At 40.6% G+C, this 19,383-nt stretch overlaps 1 protein-coding gene across 2 annotated transcripts in view; it reads right to left on the bottom strand.

The window, feature by feature from the left end:
• Positions 1 to 16,816, bottom strand: part of CBFB (core-binding factor subunit beta) — a 53,763-nt gene extending 36,947 nt beyond the window's left edge. For both annotated transcript variants that reach the window (XM_053914678.2, XM_053914677.2), the window contains exons 1-3: positions 16,434 to 16,816; positions 16,115 to 16,201; positions 11,454 to 11,570 (exon numbers count right to left, since the gene is read on the bottom strand). In XM_053914678.2, coding sequence (XP_053770653.1) covers positions 11,454 to 11,570; positions 16,115 to 16,201; positions 16,434 to 16,511 — 282 coding nt within the window. In that variant the 5' untranslated portion in view covers positions 16,512 to 16,816. The remainder of the gene's footprint in view (positions 1 to 11,453; positions 11,571 to 16,114; positions 16,202 to 16,433) is intronic.
• Between the last annotated feature and the right edge of the window lie 2,567 nt (positions 16,817 to 19,383).

The following is a 19,383-nucleotide window of genomic DNA, read 5'->3' as shown; positions in this document are numbered from 1 at the left end:
CACACTGTGAATATATTAAAACCCTCTGAATCGCACACTTTAAATGGCCCAGAAACGTTCTGGACAGCAAAGGGATAGCAAGCCAGAACTAAAAAGCTATACATATCCTCAGAAAATTTAGAGTGTTCTCCCCAAAGGCTATTATTTAAAACAATATTCTGCAAGTAAGGCCACTTACTGGAAATTATCATTTAATATGAGCAGAATACTGTGTTTGAAAAACATCTAAATTTTCCTAATGGAAATGTTGGTATCACATGTTCTAGGCTATTCTCTTGTTTTAATCTGAAGATTAACTGGCCTTTGCTTCTCAAGTTTTTAAACACAAGAGGGCTCCGTATTGATTGTATAGGTGGAAAAAGGTTTTCACTCACAAAATCAACCTGCCCACATTCCCAGACTCCACCCTTTCCTTCTTAGGACACACGGGACAGCACAGCATCAGAGTCCTAAAAGCAGTTATACCATCAAAAGGCACAACTGAAGTGTTATTTTAAATTCTTGGTTCCTAAGTACACATTAATTTGACAAGGCCCAGCCTCAAGTGAAAAGCCAATGATAATTTCCAACTATTTACACTGCATAGTTCCATAAAAGAAGGTAACAATAATTAAACTCCTTATCATGTCTATAATGTGAAGAACATGTTTGCTAGTCTGTGGCTTCTAATCCTCTGTAGAAAAGTAAGTATCAAAAAAGTGGTATCAAAGGAATAAAGTCTCTTGCTCAAGTTAAATAGTATTAAAATTTACAAATGTTTTCTTAGCTGTAAAATGGAGATCATAAAGGTATCAATGTATATGATTTATGTACCAATTAAAACAGAGCCTGGCAAATAGCCCATGCTACAGAGCTGTTTGCTATTATTCTAATTCTTAAATGAGAAAATAAAAGTATAAAATGAAAAAGTGAGTCCAGCCATGGCTGGGGTCGCTCAGTGGATTGAGCACGGGTCTGAGAACCAAAAAGATGCCAGTTTGATTCCTTGTCAGGGTGCATGCCTGGGTTGCAGGCCAGGTCCCCAGTTGGGGGCATGCAAGAGGGGGCTTGCTAGATCCATGTTTCTCTCCCTTTTTCCCTCCCTTCCCCTCTCTCTAAAAATAAATAGATAAAACCTTAAAAACAAAGGGAGTCCCATCTATTCAACTTCTCCTGCCCTCCCAATACCTTTACTAGAATGCCCAATGTTTTCTGTAGGAGAGAAAGATTTTCATGATTGCTACCTGTACAGTATATGCCTGTTTCCTAGATTTATTTGCAAAGAATTCCTCGACAGATGCACACTGCATGTGTCCTAAGTACATCCATGTCTTATTACTCATCTTTTATTTTAAAGATTAACACTGATAATCATTTTGTTGCTTCCTTCTTAGGCACAGGTATCTACTTATTTCTAATATTTCTGTTCTTTCATAGTTAATAACAGTAAAATCAGAATTTTGGCCCTGGCTGGGTAGCTCAGTTGGTTAGAGCATCATTCTGATACCAGAGTTGCAGATTCGATCCCCAGTGAGGGCACATACAAGAATCAGCCAATGAATGTATAAAATAAATGGAACAACAAATGGATGCCTCTCTCTCTCCCTTCCACTCTCTCTAAAATCACTTTTTTTTAAGTGCTCTCTTAAAAGATATATTTTTTAAATGTCAGATACACCGTAAAGGTTACCTCTACTTTAAATGTGACTCATAAAAATAAAATCTCTTTAAGAATAAATAAATCTGACTCATAGTAAAACTTCAATTGCAAAAATCTCAATTTGTACTTAGAATACATAAAATCTTACATCTCAATAATAACCTGATACAGAAAAATGGACAAAGGATGTGAACAGACATATCTTCAAAGATACACAAATGGCAAATGAGCACATAAAACATGCTCAACATCATTAGTCACTAAGGAGATGCAAATTAAAACCAAAATGAGATACCACTACACACTCAATAAAATAGCTAAAATAAAAAAAAGACTGGCAGTGCAAAGTGTTAGTAAATTGTGAAGTAACTAGAATTTTCAAAACTGGGAGTGAGAATGCAAAACTGTACAGCCACTTTACAGAACAGTTTAGCAGTTTCTTTTTTAGAAAATATTTTATTTATTCATTTTTAGAGAGAAGGGAAGGAAGAGAAGGAGAGAAGCATCAATGTGTGGTTGGTTGCCTCTTGCACACCCTCAACTGGGGACCTGGCCAGCAATCCAAGCATGTGCCGTGACTGGGAATCGAACCAGCGACCCTTTGGATCACAGGCAGGCACTCAATCCACTGAGCCACACCAGCCAGTGCAGTTTCTTTTTTTAATTTAATCTTTATTGTATTTTTTTCCATTATCATTTAATTCCCTTATGCTCCGCTCCCCCCCCATTTTGTTTTTGTTTTTTTTAATTTTTAAAAGATATTTATTGATTTGAGAGAAAGAAGAAGGGGAAGAAAGAGAGAAAGATCAATGTGAGAAAGAAACACTGCCACCTCCCCTATGTGCCTCGACCAGGGACTGAACCTGCAATCTAATTATGTGCCCTGAATGGGAATAGAACCCCCCCCCCCCCCGCCCCCCGGGGCTTTTGGTGTACGGGACAAAGTTCCAACTGAGCCACACCAGTCAGGGCCAGTCCAGCAGTTTCTTAAACAGTTATATTCACAAAATGACCCAGCAATTCAAACACTACATATCTACCCAAGAGAAAGGCAAACATATGTCCACATAAAAGACTTGTGTAAAAATTCAAAGCAGCACTAGGCACAATAGCCAAAAAAGGGGAAATAACCCAAACGGCCATCTACTGGTAAATGGATAAATAAAATGCAGCATATCCACACAATGAAAAATACTCAGTAATAAAACGGAATGAACTATTATACATACAACATGGATAAATTTTTTTTCTCTCTAAACTTTTTTTTTTTTAATTTTTATTGTTGTTCAATTACAGTTGTATGCCTTTTCTCCCCATCCCTCCACCCCACCCCAGCACATGGATAAATTTCAAAAGTATGTTGTTAAGTGACAACCAGACACAAAAGACTACTTCCTGTATGATTCCATTTATATGAAATCCAGAAAAGACAAAACCATAGTAACAGAAAGCATGTCAATGGTAGCCTGGACCAAGGGATGAGCGAACAGACTGCAAAGAGGCATGAGGTAACTGTTTAAGTTACGAAAATGTTCTATATCTTGATTGTGGTGGTAGTTACACCACTGACTATATGCATTTGTCACAGAATTGTACACCTGAAATAGGTGAATTTTGTTGTACATAAATTACACATCAATAACGCTGACTTTTAAAAAATTACGAGAGAAAATGGGAAACAGTAAAACTAGGATATAGCTGTCTTTTTCAAAAATCAATTTTTCCAGTTGGTAACATTTCAAAGGTTTTTAATTCCTGCAGTGTTTGAATTAATCATTAAAAAATACTGGGGTAAAAAGTAGAAGCAAGGAGGGGAACAATTAAGGATGTTCCTCTCAGACATATTATTTCTATCTTCTCTAACTTGGGATATATAATTTAGATAAGGCCATAACTGAAAATTTACCTTTACACTAAAACGTAAATCCAGGCAAAAATGCAGTTCAAAAGAAGGGAAAAAGAGAATATACAACCTTCAGATACTTTAGAGGTACATTTACCATTACGTGTAAGTTAATGTAACTAACTGGAAGGTACTAAAACATGACATCTTAATTTTTAAACATTCTTATTTAGTCATGAAGCCAGTGAATTCTCCCTTGTACATTTAAAAATTATTGAAATAAGCCCTGGCTAGTGTAAGTCAGTGGACTGAGCATGGGCTACAAACCCAAGGGTCGCTAGTTCGATTCCCAGTCAGGGCACAAGCCTGGGTTGAGGACAGGTCCCCAGTGGGGGGTACGTGAGAGGCAACCACACACTGATGTTTCTCTCCCTTTCTTCCTCCATTCCCCTCTCTCTAAATAAATAAATAAAATCTCTTTTAAAAATTATTGAAATAAAAGCTTTTCTTTAAAAATGTAAGCATAAGCCCTGGCTGGTGTGGCTCAGTGGATTAAGTACTGGCTTGTGAATCCAAGGGTCGCTGGTCCGATTCCCAATCAGGGCACATGCCTGGGTTGCCAACCAGGTCCCCAGTTGGGGGTGTGCAAAAGGCAATCACACACTGGTGTTTCTCTCTCTTTCTCCCTCCCTTCCCCTCTCTCTAAAATAAAATTAATAAAATCTTTTAAAAAAATAAATGAAATAAAATTTAAAATAAATAAATATGTAAGCATAAGACTTCCAGTTCTAAATTTTATAATTGTTATTATACTTAAAACATATTTTTAAAAAGCCAGATTACTTATTTTAATGCACTGAAGTATTGATAACTAAGTGCTGGAAAATATACTTCATATTTTAGTTGAACTGAAATACTTAAAATCTAGATCTGACAAGCTAGTTGTAAAGTTGCTTCAGTTTCTCTAGGGGAAAGTCACATTCCAAAGCTTCACCACAGATATCTTTTACTTGAAGTGACTGGAATGCCAGAGGAGGAGAAGGAACTTGTTGAGCTTGAATAGGATTTCTCAAAGCTAACATCAAGGAGTCCTCTACACTCTGCCAAACTGTGGACAGTATATAAACAGACACAATATTTATTTTGGGACAAAGATCCTGCAGGCAAGTAAGCAAAATGCTCCAGAAGAAGCAGAGTCACAGACCTTTGAGAAGCCATTTAAAATGAGTGTCTGTTCTCATTTATTAAATCAATTGCTGTTAAATTTTGCTTTGCTATTTGAGGCTCATGAAAAAGAATGATAAAAGATTTTTAAGTATAAGAGTTCAGAAAGGAAAAACATATTTTATCAAAACACTTATTTAAAAAATACCTACTCTAGCCCTGGCTGGTGTGGCTCGGTGGATTGAGTGGGGGCCTATAAACTAGAAAAGTCGCTGGTTCGATTCCCAGTTAGGGCATAACCCTGGGTTGCAGGCTGAGTCCCCAGTTGGGGGTGTGTGAGAGGCAGCCAACCGATGTTTCTCCCTCACAGAGATGTTTCTCTCCCTCTCCTTCCCCCCTCTCTGAAAATAAATAAATAAAATCTTAAAAAAAAAACCCTACTCTAATGACATATGCTTTATAACTATTTCTCAATGTCTGGTAACAACATGTTGACTATCAATTAAAATCACAAGTTGTAACTAGAAATGCAACAACTGTAACAAGAGTTTAAGCTTTCTCTTTCTGTGGCCAATGTAGTAACACTAGATAGTATATTCAATTTCCATAGAAAAAAACAGTAAACAAACAGTAGCACTGTGAAGTTCATTCTTTTCCGTGTATATGTATATATTTTTTAAGATTTTATTTATTTTTAGAAAGAGGGGAAGTGAAACAACATCAACGTGTGGCTGCCTCTTGCGCACCCTCTGCTGAGGACCTGGCCTGCAATCCAGGCATGTGCCCCGACTGGGAATCGAACCATAGACACTTTGGTTCACAGGCCCGCACTCAATCCACTGAGCTACACCAGCCAGGGCCTCAGTTTATATTTTTCATACACTTTATTTTATACTCAAAAGCTAGGATTATGTAGTAAGGATATATAACCATTAATTCAAAATCCCAAAGAGGCTTTATGAAACACAGAATGTGTGCAAAAACCATTAATCTTACCACTTAAGACTAGCAAGTTTTGGTCAACCATAATCATTTGATTTGTTTGAAATAAGAAGTAATTAGAAATGGGTCCTAAGAGGAAAGATCAAAGAAACTGGAGTTCCCTGACCTACAAAAATTTAATGTAAGAATGATTTAAGTTCTGATCAGTTGCTTTCCTTGTCTTCTGACAGCTAAATTAGGAGAAAGCAGTTTAAAGATTTTATTTATTTTTAGAGAGAGAGGAAGGGAGGGAAAAAGAAAGGGAGAGAAACATTGACGTAAGCCCTGGCTGATGTGTGGCTCAGTGGATTGAATGCTGGCCTGCAAACCAAAAGGTTGCTTGTGGGTTGGGGGCCAGGTCCCTAGTGGGGGGGGGGGGGGCACATGAGAGGCAACCATACATGGATGTTTCTCTCCCTTTCTTTCTTCCTTCCTTCCCCTCTCTTTAAAAATAAATAAATAAAATCTTTTTTTTTAATTGACATGAGAAAAACATCCATTATTTACCTCTCACATGCACCCGGATACCCCAACCAGGGAACCTGGCCTGCAATACAGACATGTGCCCTGACAGGGAATCGAACTGACAACCTTTGGTTCTCAGGCTGATGCCTAGTCCACTGAGCCACACCAGCCGGGAACAGAGGGAGGGATGGGTTTAGATTAAGGAGGAATTAAGAACCTTTTTGGCTTTCGGGTTTTATTAGGGCACCATAACGGATTACTTGGGAAAGATGTCGTGTTCCAAGACTGCACAGCTACCTGAAGTAACGCTGACCTGAGGCACGGGACAGTAGCAAAACTCCACGGTTATCTATAATCTCTCCCTACAGAATCATCCGGTACCCTGGCTTCGGACAGAGAGCTTCACAATTTAAAAGGCGTTTTCACATATTCTGGCACCTCATTTAGTCCTCATACACATGAGGTATATGCATAAGGCAGATATTCTGATTCCCATTTACAGAAAAGGAAAATGATTATGAATAATTATCTTTTGACTCAAATCCAGAGCTCTTTCAAAATGATACAGATACTACACTGTATCATTTTAAACTTTCTTTTGAGAAAAACCCTTATTAAGAGCCAGTGTAGACAGCTTATGAGACACCAGGGTACAAAAGTTCCAAATATATTTGATAGTCAGATTAGAAAAGTGTGTGCTCTGACTTGACTGTATACAAAGTACCTACTTATAGTCAGCTATCCATTAATAAACCTCTCTTTTGAAGACCCTTGGTTTGAAAATATTCCTATAATAAATAAAAGAACTGATTTTACTGAGCCTATTTTCTTAGATCATAAAGCCCCATTTCAAATCAAAGAGAATATAAAGCTTTTGTTTCCTATTAGCATTCTACTTTTTTCTTAATTCACTAAATCTAAGTGAATATTATAGTTGCCGGTCTTCAACATGGCCCCAATGACCCCAGCCTCCTGGTATTCACACCCAGTGTGTGAATAAATCTACCCCGCCCTGTTGAGTGAAGCCTAGAGTATGTGTGAGTAACTTGCTTCTAATGAACAAAGTATAAACAAGCAATACAAGAATCGGTCGTAAAAGGCAGAGTGACTTCATTTTTTTCTCCGTGGAGCAGCACACGTGACTATGAACTGAAGCCACGGAGCCACCTACTAAGAGTCACACGAGTTGAGCTTGGAGTTCAGCTGTAGTCAAGGCTTCACAGCACTACAAAGCCCGAGCTGGAGCCACCCGAGCAAGCCGCTCCCAGATTCCTGTTAAAAGGATGCGAGGAAACTTTTGGCATATAATAACTGAAACATTATATCCATTGTGGGTGGTTTTTACATGGGTGTGAACATTTATTAAAACTCAAATTATACACTGAAAATGGGTGTATTTTATTATATGTGAACTACACTTCAGTAAAGTTGATTCTTTTTAAGAGGCCACTGAATTCTTGAGATAAGTAGACAAAGGGTCACTTATGAAAAAGCAGTGCCATGACTTCAAGATAAGTAGTGAGAAAATAGAAGCTTCAATAACAAGCTACCACCACAAACTCAGGCCCTAAACTGCTCCTCAGAATTATTCCACCCACAGCCTTTCCCATCTCAGATGACAGCAATCCCATACTCCAGTTGCTCTCGCCAACAGAGTTAGTCATTCTTGACTCTCACACCCCACAACCAATCCATAAGCAAATCCTGTCGGCTCTATCTCCAAACACGTACAGACTACAACTTCTCACAACCTCCGCTGCTGCCACTGTGGTCTCTCACCGAGTTTTACTGTAAGAGCCCAACTGGTCACCCTGCTTCACTCTTGTCCCCTGTGCCTATTGTTAACCCACACGCTAGAGTGATCCTTTCAAAACCCTGGCAGATCATACGGTTCATCTGCTCAAAAACATGAAACAACTCCCCATTTCCCTCAAAGTCCATCTCGTTCCAATGGCTACCATGGTCACACAAACTGGCAGCGCCCTACTATCTCCCCAGTGTCGCCTCCCACTACTCCTACTGCTCTGCCCCTTGCTCAGTCTTCAGCCACACTGGCCTGCTCGCTGTTTATCAAACACACACCCCCTCGGGCCTTTCCCATGGCTGTCTTCTGGGCCTGAACACCTTTCCCCATACCTGCATGGCGCATCATTTACTAACCTCTTTCATGTTTCTGCTCAAATACGACCTTTTTTTTTTTTTTTACCATGACCATCCTATTTAAAACTGCAGACATTCCTACTCATCCTTATTTTACTCTACTTTTCCTTTTTTATTTCAGAGTACTTACCACTTTGTAACATAATATATGTATAATTTATTTATTATGTATATTGTCCACTCTTCCACTCCTTCCATAAAACAACCTCTAGGGCAAGATCTTTGTTTTGTTTACTAATATATCACAAGTGCTATAGGACAGTGTTCAGTATACATAACAGATGTTCAGCAAATACCTTCTGAGTGAGAGAATTTTTGAGTAACTGTGTCACATACGGGGCTAAGCACTTTGCATTCATTATTTCAATCACTAGGGCAACCCTAGGAGGTACGCATTAACCTCATTTTATAATTGAGAACCGTAAGATTAAATAATTTGCCCCAAGTTACATGATAGCAAATAAGACCAGGACTGAATTCTGCCTGACTCTAAAGCCTTAACTACCAGCTTTCTCAAAGCTGGGTGTGAATGGGAAGAGAACTAAGCTGCTTCAGGAAGTAAACTGGTAGAGAGTATGTGGGGGAAAAAAGACAGTGATTTGTGACCCAATGTAAGGAAGAGAGGCAAATAATTAACATTTGGGGGGATTCCTTCAGTTTTTCCTGGCTTCTAGTCCTTGTCCAGTTAAGACAGAAATAAAAGCTAACAGTGAAGAGAAAAAGACCATGAAAAAGGAGGGAGAGAGACCCCACAGCCTGAACTCCATGGATGAGAGAACATGGGTCAGTACCTTTTTCCCAAATTCACTGGCACACTTTATCCCAGTGGCATGCGGTATATGAGGATTGTGTTTGTTTTGGGGGGTTTTTTTTGCTTTAAAATGCTTTTCCCCCTCTAGATTCTGCTAGTGCACTACAGGTGGTGGCAAAACTCTATTTGAAAAATACACGATCTACACACAAACATTTACAGATTTAAATCAGAGGGAAAGACACTGAGTTTTGGCCCGTGTTACCATTCTTGGAGCACAGCCACACCCTTTGTCTACACGCTGTCTACGGCCCCTTTCACACACTAAGAGCAGAACTGGGTAGTCGCAACAGAGACCATATGCCTGCAAAATTGAAAATATTTAATATCTGGCCCTTTACAGAAAGAAAAGTTCTAAGACAAATATTAACAAAATATAAATTTCCTGATACCATACATCAGTCTTATCACTTTTCTGATATATCTGAAAACGTACCCTCTAAGTACTAGGATATGCCATTGAAACATTTTTGTTGTTGTTGGTCATACAATGAAAAACACCTCAATGGCTTAAGTCCAAGGATAATAATGGTCTTCAATCTAATAAACACATATCATTACATTAATTCAAGTAAACTACTTCCTAGTGGAGGTGACACCCATTTAATAGTTATTAAACACTGGAGGACTTCAGTAACATTGAGATGTCAATTTTGAAGTCTAAAAATAGTTTAGCATTAAAGTTGAAGGGAAAGGATTTATTTTTGGTAGGTCTGTAGTATCGGACCTACTGCATTAAACAAACTTTAAGCATGTGTTCTGAACAAGAAAAACAGTAATTTCTTAATTTAGTCACACATACATGCACCAAATAGATGCACCCCCCCAAAAGCAATAATCCTACTGTGACTTCAAAACTTCTCCCTTATATATAAGAATTACCAAATAGCAAAATCTGGAACATCTGCATTTAACCTTCCAAGTGCACAAGCTAATACACAGGAAAGCAAATTACTTACTTATTATTACTAATTTTTAATATTCTATAATCTATTTTCCCTTTCCCTTTACAAAGGTTAGTTACTGACAAGAGATCAAACCTTATTTCATAAAATAAAACAAAAAACCCCTCTCCACTGTATATACAGGAAACCAGAAATCCTTTTCCTATCTCATACACCCTAATAGAAAAACATTTTAAGTTCCTCAAAGGAAATGTTTAGATGTTTCTTATGTTTTGCATTATGCAATTCATGATGACACTTGGAAAAGTAATAGCAAGTTGATAAAAACAAGCAAGGAGCCCTGGCCAGTGTAGCTCAGTGTACTGAGTGCCTGTGATCCCGAAGGTCGCCAGTTCGATTCCCAGTCAGGGCACATGCCTGGGTTTTGGGCCAGGTCCCCAGTTGGGGGAGTGTGAGAGGCAACTGATGGATGTATCTCTAGTACATTGATGTTTCTCTCCCTCCCTTCCCCCTATCTAAAAATAAATAAATAAAATCTTAAAAACAAAAACAGGTATGAAAACACTGCAAAAGAAACAGAAGAAAATTAAGTATTCAATATAAAATGAAGTTAAAATTTTTTCTTTAAATATTTTATTGAAGTCAATGTCTACATAAAAAGATGAACCAATCCAAGATATTAAAATTTCACCAAAATCATATAATACATTTAACTTAGCTTTTAACAGGGCTCTCAGCTTACACATTTCCACTTACATTTTTCACCTTCAACCTAAACTTCCAACATGACCGTTTTATTACATCTATTTGTTTTCTCAGAAGCATTTTCTCAAAACAAATTACTTTCAAGTTAAAATTTTCATAGTTTTTTCCAAATTAAATTAAAATATTAATAGAAGTAAAAAGTTACTGATGAGCTATTTCTAAATATTATTAACTTTAAAGCCTACAGAGCCTTTTCTCATTTTTCTATTACTTTCTTTTTACAGCACTGTATCACATATTTTAGTAAAAAAAAAAAAAATTTCCCATCGACACTTTTTTTTTAATGCTCACCCAAGGACCCACTTACTGATTTTTCAGAGAGAAAGGAAGGGACGGGGGTGGAGAGAGAGACAGAAAGAGAGAGAGAGAGAGAGAGAGAACACCAACTGGAGGACTGAATCTGCAACCTAGGCATGTGCCCTGACCGGGAATCGAACCTACAACCTTTCCGTTTACAGGACAATGCTCCAACCAACCAAGCCACACTGGCCAGGGTATCCTGTCAATACTTTTAAAGAAATTAAGTTTTGAATGTCATGTGTAATAAAGTATACTATTCTCTTTAATGAACTTTCTATAGAGAATGTTACAATATATACATGAAATCAGTAATGGAGTAACAAAATTTGAGTGATTTTTTCTTTATTAAAATGTAAATCATCAGATAATCTCTAGTAAAACAATCCACAGAATTTCAAATTGGAAAGAAATGTTTCCTACCTTGCCTGCTTCTCTTTCTAAGTCGACGTATTCCCGGCTAGGTGTTTGTCGCTGTTCTCCCTGCCAGCTGGCCGGAAAAAACTGGAGAGACAGATTGGTTCCTGTGGCCACAAAAGCCTTTTAGAAAAATCAATACAAACAGGATCAGGAGCAGGACATTACATAAATTATGCAGGCAGTCATTTATTTTTACATCAGTTTCTGTCTTAAGCCAGGCAGCACTGAGAATACTTAAAAGTAAAAAACATGCACTCATCATTTTTTTTAAGTATTAAGTTACAAACATCTGATTCCATTTTGAGGACATTTGCCATTGGCTGCTTAAATATAAAAATCAAGACATGGAATCAATACTTTCTTTCAGGTCAGTTTTTGCTGACGTTAGGATTGCGCATTGCTAATGTCTGACCAGAAGCCACCGTCCCTGAATTTAAAAACTTGTCTTTTTAAATGTGAAGATCACCGAATATCTAAACATTCTGAATTTTAAAATGCACCACAATTTAAAGTTGTGTAAATGAGATATTTTAATTTTTCTTGATTTCCCTCGTTCAAGTAAACACTATGTTCTGAAGCCCATGAAAAGTGCACAGGACCGTCTCTTCTGATAAACCATACATTAGCATATGCTGTGACAGCACTTCCCATTCTCTCTACATCTTGGGTAATTAAAAAAACATGCATTTTCTAAAATCTGACTTAAGGATAACTGCATCTGACTATAACAAAAGAGTATTCATCTAATATTTATTAGACTTGGATGGCACAGCTCAACAGACAGAACATTCTAAATCCATTTCAATAAAGTGCCATTCTGTGTAGTCCCTGAGCAATTTAAGTATATTTCCCCCAAGTAAAAAATGGAAACAACACTCTTTCTTCCCAAGGGAAATTAAGAATAAAAGCATTTTGAAAAAAAAAATACATTTTTCATTATCTAAATGTAAACTTTTCTTTGTTGAAATTTTTCTCTTTTACTAATTAAAATAGAACAATTTTGTTTTATTTTACCAATTAAAGTTCGAAAACATAATGTTTTTAAGCCGTCTTCGTCCGAAAGCAAGGGGTTCACATTTCGACAATTTGTTTAAAGCCTTTAGCTGATTCCACTGTCCTCTAGTTCTCCTGATGTAATATTAACAGCTTAGATTCTTTAGAGGTAAAAATTGCGTTTCCTATTTCTATTACTGGTACAACTGTCAACCTGCCTGCTACATCTCTACCGACAGTTTCGATGGCATTTCCCTCATCAACTGGGATACTCTTTCTTATGAACAGACACTGAATAAAAGTCATTACAGTATTAACTTGAAAAATACCTTACCCCACAATTAGCATAAGTTTAAAAAACAATCAAGTGAAATGAAATGAACCAACAATATAATTCGAGTGAAAAGCAGATTTGAGGACGAGGAGGCAAACCGCCCAGGCTGTGTGACCTGAGGCCAGTTACTTAACTCTGTACCTCAGTTTCCTCACAAATTATTATTTGTAAAGTGCTTAGAACAGTACCAAGTAAATGCTATTAAGTACCTGCCCAATAAAATAAGAGAAAGAATCTTGAGCTTTTCCCACCAGATCATGAAATTCTCTGAGCACAGTGGTGGAGATCAAAGACTCACCCCATGCAATTAATGCCCTGTGCCAAACCCCCCCAGGCATGCTTCTTCAGTGTTCACCTAGTAGCGGATCCTTCCACCACCACCCTACCTGAAATCAGCTCTGTGCTCAGGAAAAGCAGTCTACCTATTTCATTACCTCACCGCCCGCCTGAAGGCCAACCTCAGAAGAGATTTCCTGCTTCATCACTTTATGCCCATTATCTCATCAAGATCCCTCTCTCTGAGACAGAAGTGATAAAAACCAGATGATCATTCTAAAATAAATTTCCCAAATTTATTTGACCACGGAACTCTTTAATGGAATATCTACACATCCATAAGAGTTGGGAAAATTATGTTCCAAAACATAAAAATGCTACACTGGGACCCTGCCTATATGTAAGATTTCCAGACCGTCCTGATTTAGCTTCATGGGTTTCATAAACCATAAAACAGCACACTGTGTGCCAATCCAACATAGCTTTTAGCCTTCCATTTTCAGAATTAAAAATACCTGGTTTTTACTATTTTCACAGTATAGTCACCATACCTGTCTTAAGTATTTTTTTCTTTTATTCATAATTAGTGTTAAAGACATCTCCGACACTTTTAATACCGTAAGAACTTACCTGGGAAATAAATCAGAGTTTACCAAATAGATTCTATCCCTTGCCCACAATCACTTTTGTTCATGCTTTGATAAAATCTGGGTAAGTTTTATAGTTAAGAAGAGATGAGTATCACAGTCCTTAAATTATTTCACATCTAAATACAAAATAAATTCATTAACCTCACTGATACATGAAGGAGATATTCAAAATAAAAAGAATAAAAGGGAAAAAAAAGGGTTGGGAATAATTTTGGGAACTATGTGTATTTTTACTACATAACTACTGTCAAAATAGAGGCCAAAGAATGCCTTTTCCACATCTGTTCTCCACAACCAAATAAGTAAAAGCCACTGCCTATTTTTAAGTCGAAAGATAAATTTGGGGCATTACATTAAGTAGCCTCTAGATTGGGTTAATCAAGTACCTAGGATGCATAAGGCACTGTGCAAAGTACCTGCACAGAGGGGAGTATATTAATGAATACACCACAGAATTAATGCAGCCTCCGCCCTTTAGGAGTTAAGAATACCGTAGCTTAAATGTGGAGAACAGCGAATTCAAGAGGGGAAACTAGAAAGAGGGGGTAATGTGAAATTCCTCCCCAAATACAAATAGTTACAATATTCAACAAATTAATACATATGTAATGTCTTAAGAGCACATCTTACACAGAATTCAATGTATCTTCAACTTCTAATAATTGTCAGGTATTAAGAACTTATTAAAATTTGTAAAATCAAATATCTGGAAGAGAGGAAGAACTAGAAGGTCTGGTTTATCCCTGGAAATTTAAGAGAATACAAGAAGCCTATAACTATTACAGTATAATATATTATAGCAATTCAGCCAAGCTGTGGGTTAAATAGCATTCACAGTTCATAATCACACGCAGTACAGTCTAAGAGCTGACATGCAGAAAAACTACAATAGCTATTCTCCACTTAGTTTCCAAAAAAACCCATCAGCTTTTAAAAATCCTGACTGTTCTCTGTATCCCTTTTACACTTCCATCAATTACCTCCAGGAAATCCATTGGTTAGGTCTACCATCTCCTTTTGCAAAAGGAAACCCAGGCAAAGAATAATATAATCACTGGGCTAATAAATGCTGCTTCTATCTCTCAGTGCCAAAACCAAGAAATATTTGTATTACACATTTTAATCATGATTATTACAACTACTCAAGAAGTTTGGCGGTGGGCTAAAAGCTGGAGATTTTCTTCCATAACACGCAATAATAATAACCAACTGTTCTAGAGCTCCTGATAAATTTAGCCAGTATCTGCTCATTATTTGTAATAGATTCTAAAAAGCCTTCATTTTAAATATTGAAATTCTCTTTAAAAAAAATATGGCTTCAGGGATGAAAAGGGAGAATTTTATGGCATGCGAATTATATATCACTAAAAATAAGTAGATTCTCTATACAGGAGGTGGGATAAGTAAGTGTTCCAATATGTCGTCCTATTGTTAACTCAAATTCAAACTGCGCTGTAGCTTCAAGTCTCTTGAAATGCAACGGGCCTAATCACGGAGCAGACAATTGGATTCTATTACATAGTATTTCATTTTTTTAAAAATTAAGAATCACTTTCTTTCGTTTCTTCATACCCACCCTTTGGCTTCTCCATTCCCCCCTCGTGAGCACCCCTACAGGACAAGCCAGAAGGAGATAAGGGGAACTAGAACACTTTTTTTTGTTAACGTCAGGTTTGGTGGAGAGGCGAAGCGCCAAATCTACCACCTAATACACAGTCTCAAGATCAACTGTGGTTTTCGCAAATCCAGGCAGCACTAACGGGGCATGCATTTTAGATTTGAAAAAAAAAAAAAAAAAGATAATGGTTTCTTTCGAAGTCTCCTGAGGTTTAACATTCTAAGAAAAGACCACGGCATGTTCTCTAGGGCTTTTTTGTTGTTGTTTCCTCCATAAGGACAATAGATAACTGGCGTAAAGATTTATTAGTCTCAGCTATACTGGGAGAGAGCTTCGCATATAGACTTACCAACAAAACTAGCGTGTCAGCAGCAAACTACAGCCCAGGAGTCAGATCTTTGAATGGGGCCCAATTCTTTTTTCCGCAAGGGTGTTTTCTGCCTTAGAAATGCCCGATCTCTTACTCGGGCCACAGCCTACACAATCAATAACCTTTCCTGGCTTAGTTGGCCTCGGGTTTGAGTTCCACTGACGGCAAACTGCGGAGTTTTCATCACGATCGCGTCTGGGGAACATACCCACTCGCCGAGGGTCACGGGGAAGCCTCTCCGCGCGGGGACGCGGCCCGCCAGTGTCTGCTCTCGCATTTTGAATCCCGAATAGGAAGTGAGACGGCGCCCGCTCAGTTCCGGGAGCAGCGGCGTCCGGAACCGTCCCGGGGCCGCGGCAGCGCCCGCGCAACAAGTGATCCGCACGCGCTCGCTGCCCCGCGCCCCCCGCCACGCACACTTACGATTTCCGAGCGGCCGTCGCGGCAGGCGTTCTGGAAGCGCGCCTGGCGCTCCTCGTGGGGACGGTCCCTGAAGCCCGTGTACTTAATCTACAAGGAAGATACGGCCCGAAATCAGAAGCCAAATCCGCGGCGGCGCCGCCCGCGCGCCCGCCCGCCCCGCGCGGCGCCGATAAGGGCAAGCAGAGTCTGCGGGCGGACGGTCGCCCGGGCCAGATTGCCCTCCGCGGGCGCCGGAGAGGGGCTCCCGGGTGCCCAAACTTTTCTCCGCCCGGGCCCACTCGGGGCGCGCTGCGGCCTCCCCGCCGCCCGCCCGCCTCACCTCACATTCGCGGCTCAGCTTCCTGAAAAACTCCTCGTTCTCGAACTTGCTTCTCTGGTCGGGCACGACGCGCGGCATCTTCCCGCCCTGAGATCGCGCCGGCCGGCCGGGATCCGGACTTGCGCGGGCACCCGCTGGCCGGCTCCGCTCTGGCCGACTGACCGCCCACCCCAGGCGCCCTGACTCTCGCTTCCCTTTGTTTCAGGCGCCCGCCCGCGTGGGCTCCCGCTCCCGGCAGTCTGGGGTGCCGCCGCCCGCTCGAGCCTTGCCCACGCCGCCGCCGCCGCAGCCGTTGCCGACAGCCCGCGCGGACCCAGCACTCGCCGCCCCAGGCCGCCGCCGCCACTTCCTCTCACCGCCCACCACACTGGCCCGCCGGCCCCGCCCCCGTCGGCCCCACCCCTCCTCCGCTGCACGCCCCCCCCCGCCGCCCCAAACTCCTGCAAACAAAACGCACCATTCACAACTCCGCGCCCCGCGCCGCGCATGCGCCGCCCTCCGGCTTGCTGGGCCGCTGGGCTGCAACGAACGCGAGCTCCTCCTGCGGCGCGGCCCTCTTCCCCTTGCCGGCCCGCGGGCCAGTCAGCGTGGAAACGCCCTGTGGGGATCTGCCCAGTCCTTGGAGAAGGAGCAGTCCGTGCAGGTCCTTCCTTTCGACTGTCTGAAACTGTTGGGCTTCCCAGACGCGTGGAGTAACCCCAAATTGTGACCTGAACAATTTTTTAAGTTCTGGAGGACTTCGCTTCCCCAAACCGATGGGTATGGGTGTAAGCTGTGCACATCAAACACTAAAGGTGGAAACCGACCAGAGCATCCCTCTGAATCCGCATCACGATGGAAAGGTCGGCGTTGCTGGTGTCAGATGGGTCCTAGATGGGATCTTACTCAACATCCCTGCCTGCTGCCTGGGGCCTTAGACAGGCGTTGGACCGCTAAGTCTCAGTTGGTTTTACTTGCAAAATTCAGACACTCACAAGTTCACAATGTTAGCATGAGAGCCTTTGTGTAGGTCAAACGCATACTGAGCACTCAATTAATTTACATTTTTAAAGAAAAACAAGCTGAATTTATAAATACATCCTAATACCAGTCCATATATTTACCTAAACTGCAATGAAATCCTAAAGAGATTCACATCTAGAAAAGTCATTTAGCCCAAGCTGGAGAGAGTCTGACATGAGATTTATGGCAGAGCTTGACTCAAAGTTGAGCCTCCATAAATTCTGATCCTTGAAATTCCAGCTTGTCAAAACTCAGTCCAAGGATGATAAATGGTGCCAACTTAGATTGACAGTGGCTGACCATGTTGCAAAGGACTGTGGAGATACACCTCAACTCCTGGGAATCAGTGCCCAGAGCAATTGGCAATGTCTGTGTGAATGCAGAGTTTGGCCAAATTTCCCACCCCTGTCTAGTCCTATCTCCTTTTTACAGCTATACGGAGCTAGGTTGACCAACTGTCCTGGTTTTCTTGAGACTGTCCTATTTTAGCAACAAAATTCCCATGTCCCAGGAAACCACCCAGTCCCTGGCAAAATGGGAAAGTTGGTAACCCTGACTAAGGTCCAGGGAGTACTCTGTCACCTAAGGACAGGGAGGGAATTTTCAGCAAAGTCGAATCTGTAGGCTGGTGGTTTTAACAAACACACTTTTTCTGAATAGCAAACATAAGAGTCAACTCTTTTCAAGGGCATGCTTCCCTGTCCCACCAAGCCTGTGCAAATGAATGTGTGTGTGTACATGAATCGAAGGGGTATAGATATGGATGTCGACAACCACTATTGTTGGGCCTCCTTCCATCTCAGAATCTTCCTCTCAGGTCTTTTTCATCTGCAAGTGACAGAAACGCAATTCAAATAAACAAAGCTGAAAAGGGGTCCATTTTATTTTAGTAAATAAGTCACAGAGAGATACAGCCTCTTTTTTATTTGTTTATCCATTTCTTCTCGCTCCTTAATTCTCTCAAGCTCTCTTGATGGCATTAGTTTCCTGGCAAAGGATGGGAGCAGCCATTTCTTCATCTCCAAGTCATAAAATTCCTGGAAAGGACTTATATTGGCCTCGTCTGGGTCACATACTCTCCCCTCCACCAACACACTATGCCCAGAATGATGCGATGACACTGGCCAGCTTATGTCACATGTTCTCCCATCTGGGGTCGGGGGCCTGGGAATGACAGCCTCAGAGAGAGCCTGGTGGCTGAAAGAGGGAAAGAGCAGTTTCCCCCAAAGGAAGGAGTGGGAGTGCCTTGTGGGCCCACTGAACAGTCTCTATCAGCTGTATCTGTCATTTTTATGGATGTCATTTTTATTTTGCTGCCTAAAGGCTTTGGTGAAACTGGAGGGGGAAACTCCATATCAGCACAGGCAAGGTGCAGACAAAACCAGCCTTAAAACATCTGCAACTTATTCTGAGAGGTGAGCGAAGCAGCCTCTACTTCAGGGCACCATGCACTAAGTCACTCACGGTAATAGAAGCATCATTCATCTGCTGCCTCTACCTCAAGTCTTCCCAATTCGACTAAGACCTTTGGATACTAGGGCAACACAGCTACTGTCTAAATGAGAGAAAGACGATGACTTTGCTCCCAGTCAGCGAGGACTGTCTAAAGGCCAGTGGTTAGGAAAGCAGTTTCTGCTCTTGGCTTCTATGGTAGGAAAAGAAGAACATCCATGTGATATCGTTCATCACCACCATGTTCTGCCCAGGTAGACATTTGTATAAAACTTCTGTCTCTGAAAAAATGATCCATAAGGCAACACTCTTAATCCACGATGGGTCCAGGTGGGACTCACAGGCCTGCATTTGACCCTGGTCTTTGGACTCCAGTAATCATTGTTTCTGACATGGAATAAATGAAAGTTGAAATATCACTACAGAGGCTGAGATACCCAAACAGACACCCTGAGCTTTAACAAGGAAAAGGTCAAGGTCAAGGCAAATCTTTTGT

This window comes from Desmodus rotundus, chromosome 12, assembly GCF_022682495.2.
Source record: "Desmodus rotundus isolate HL8 chromosome 12, HLdesRot8A.1, whole genome shotgun sequence".
Taxonomy (NCBI): domain Eukaryota; kingdom Metazoa; phylum Chordata; class Mammalia; order Chiroptera; family Phyllostomidae; genus Desmodus; species Desmodus rotundus.
The sequence above is the reverse complement of the archived record's forward strand: the minus strand, read 5'-3'. Positions and strand labels throughout refer to the sequence as shown.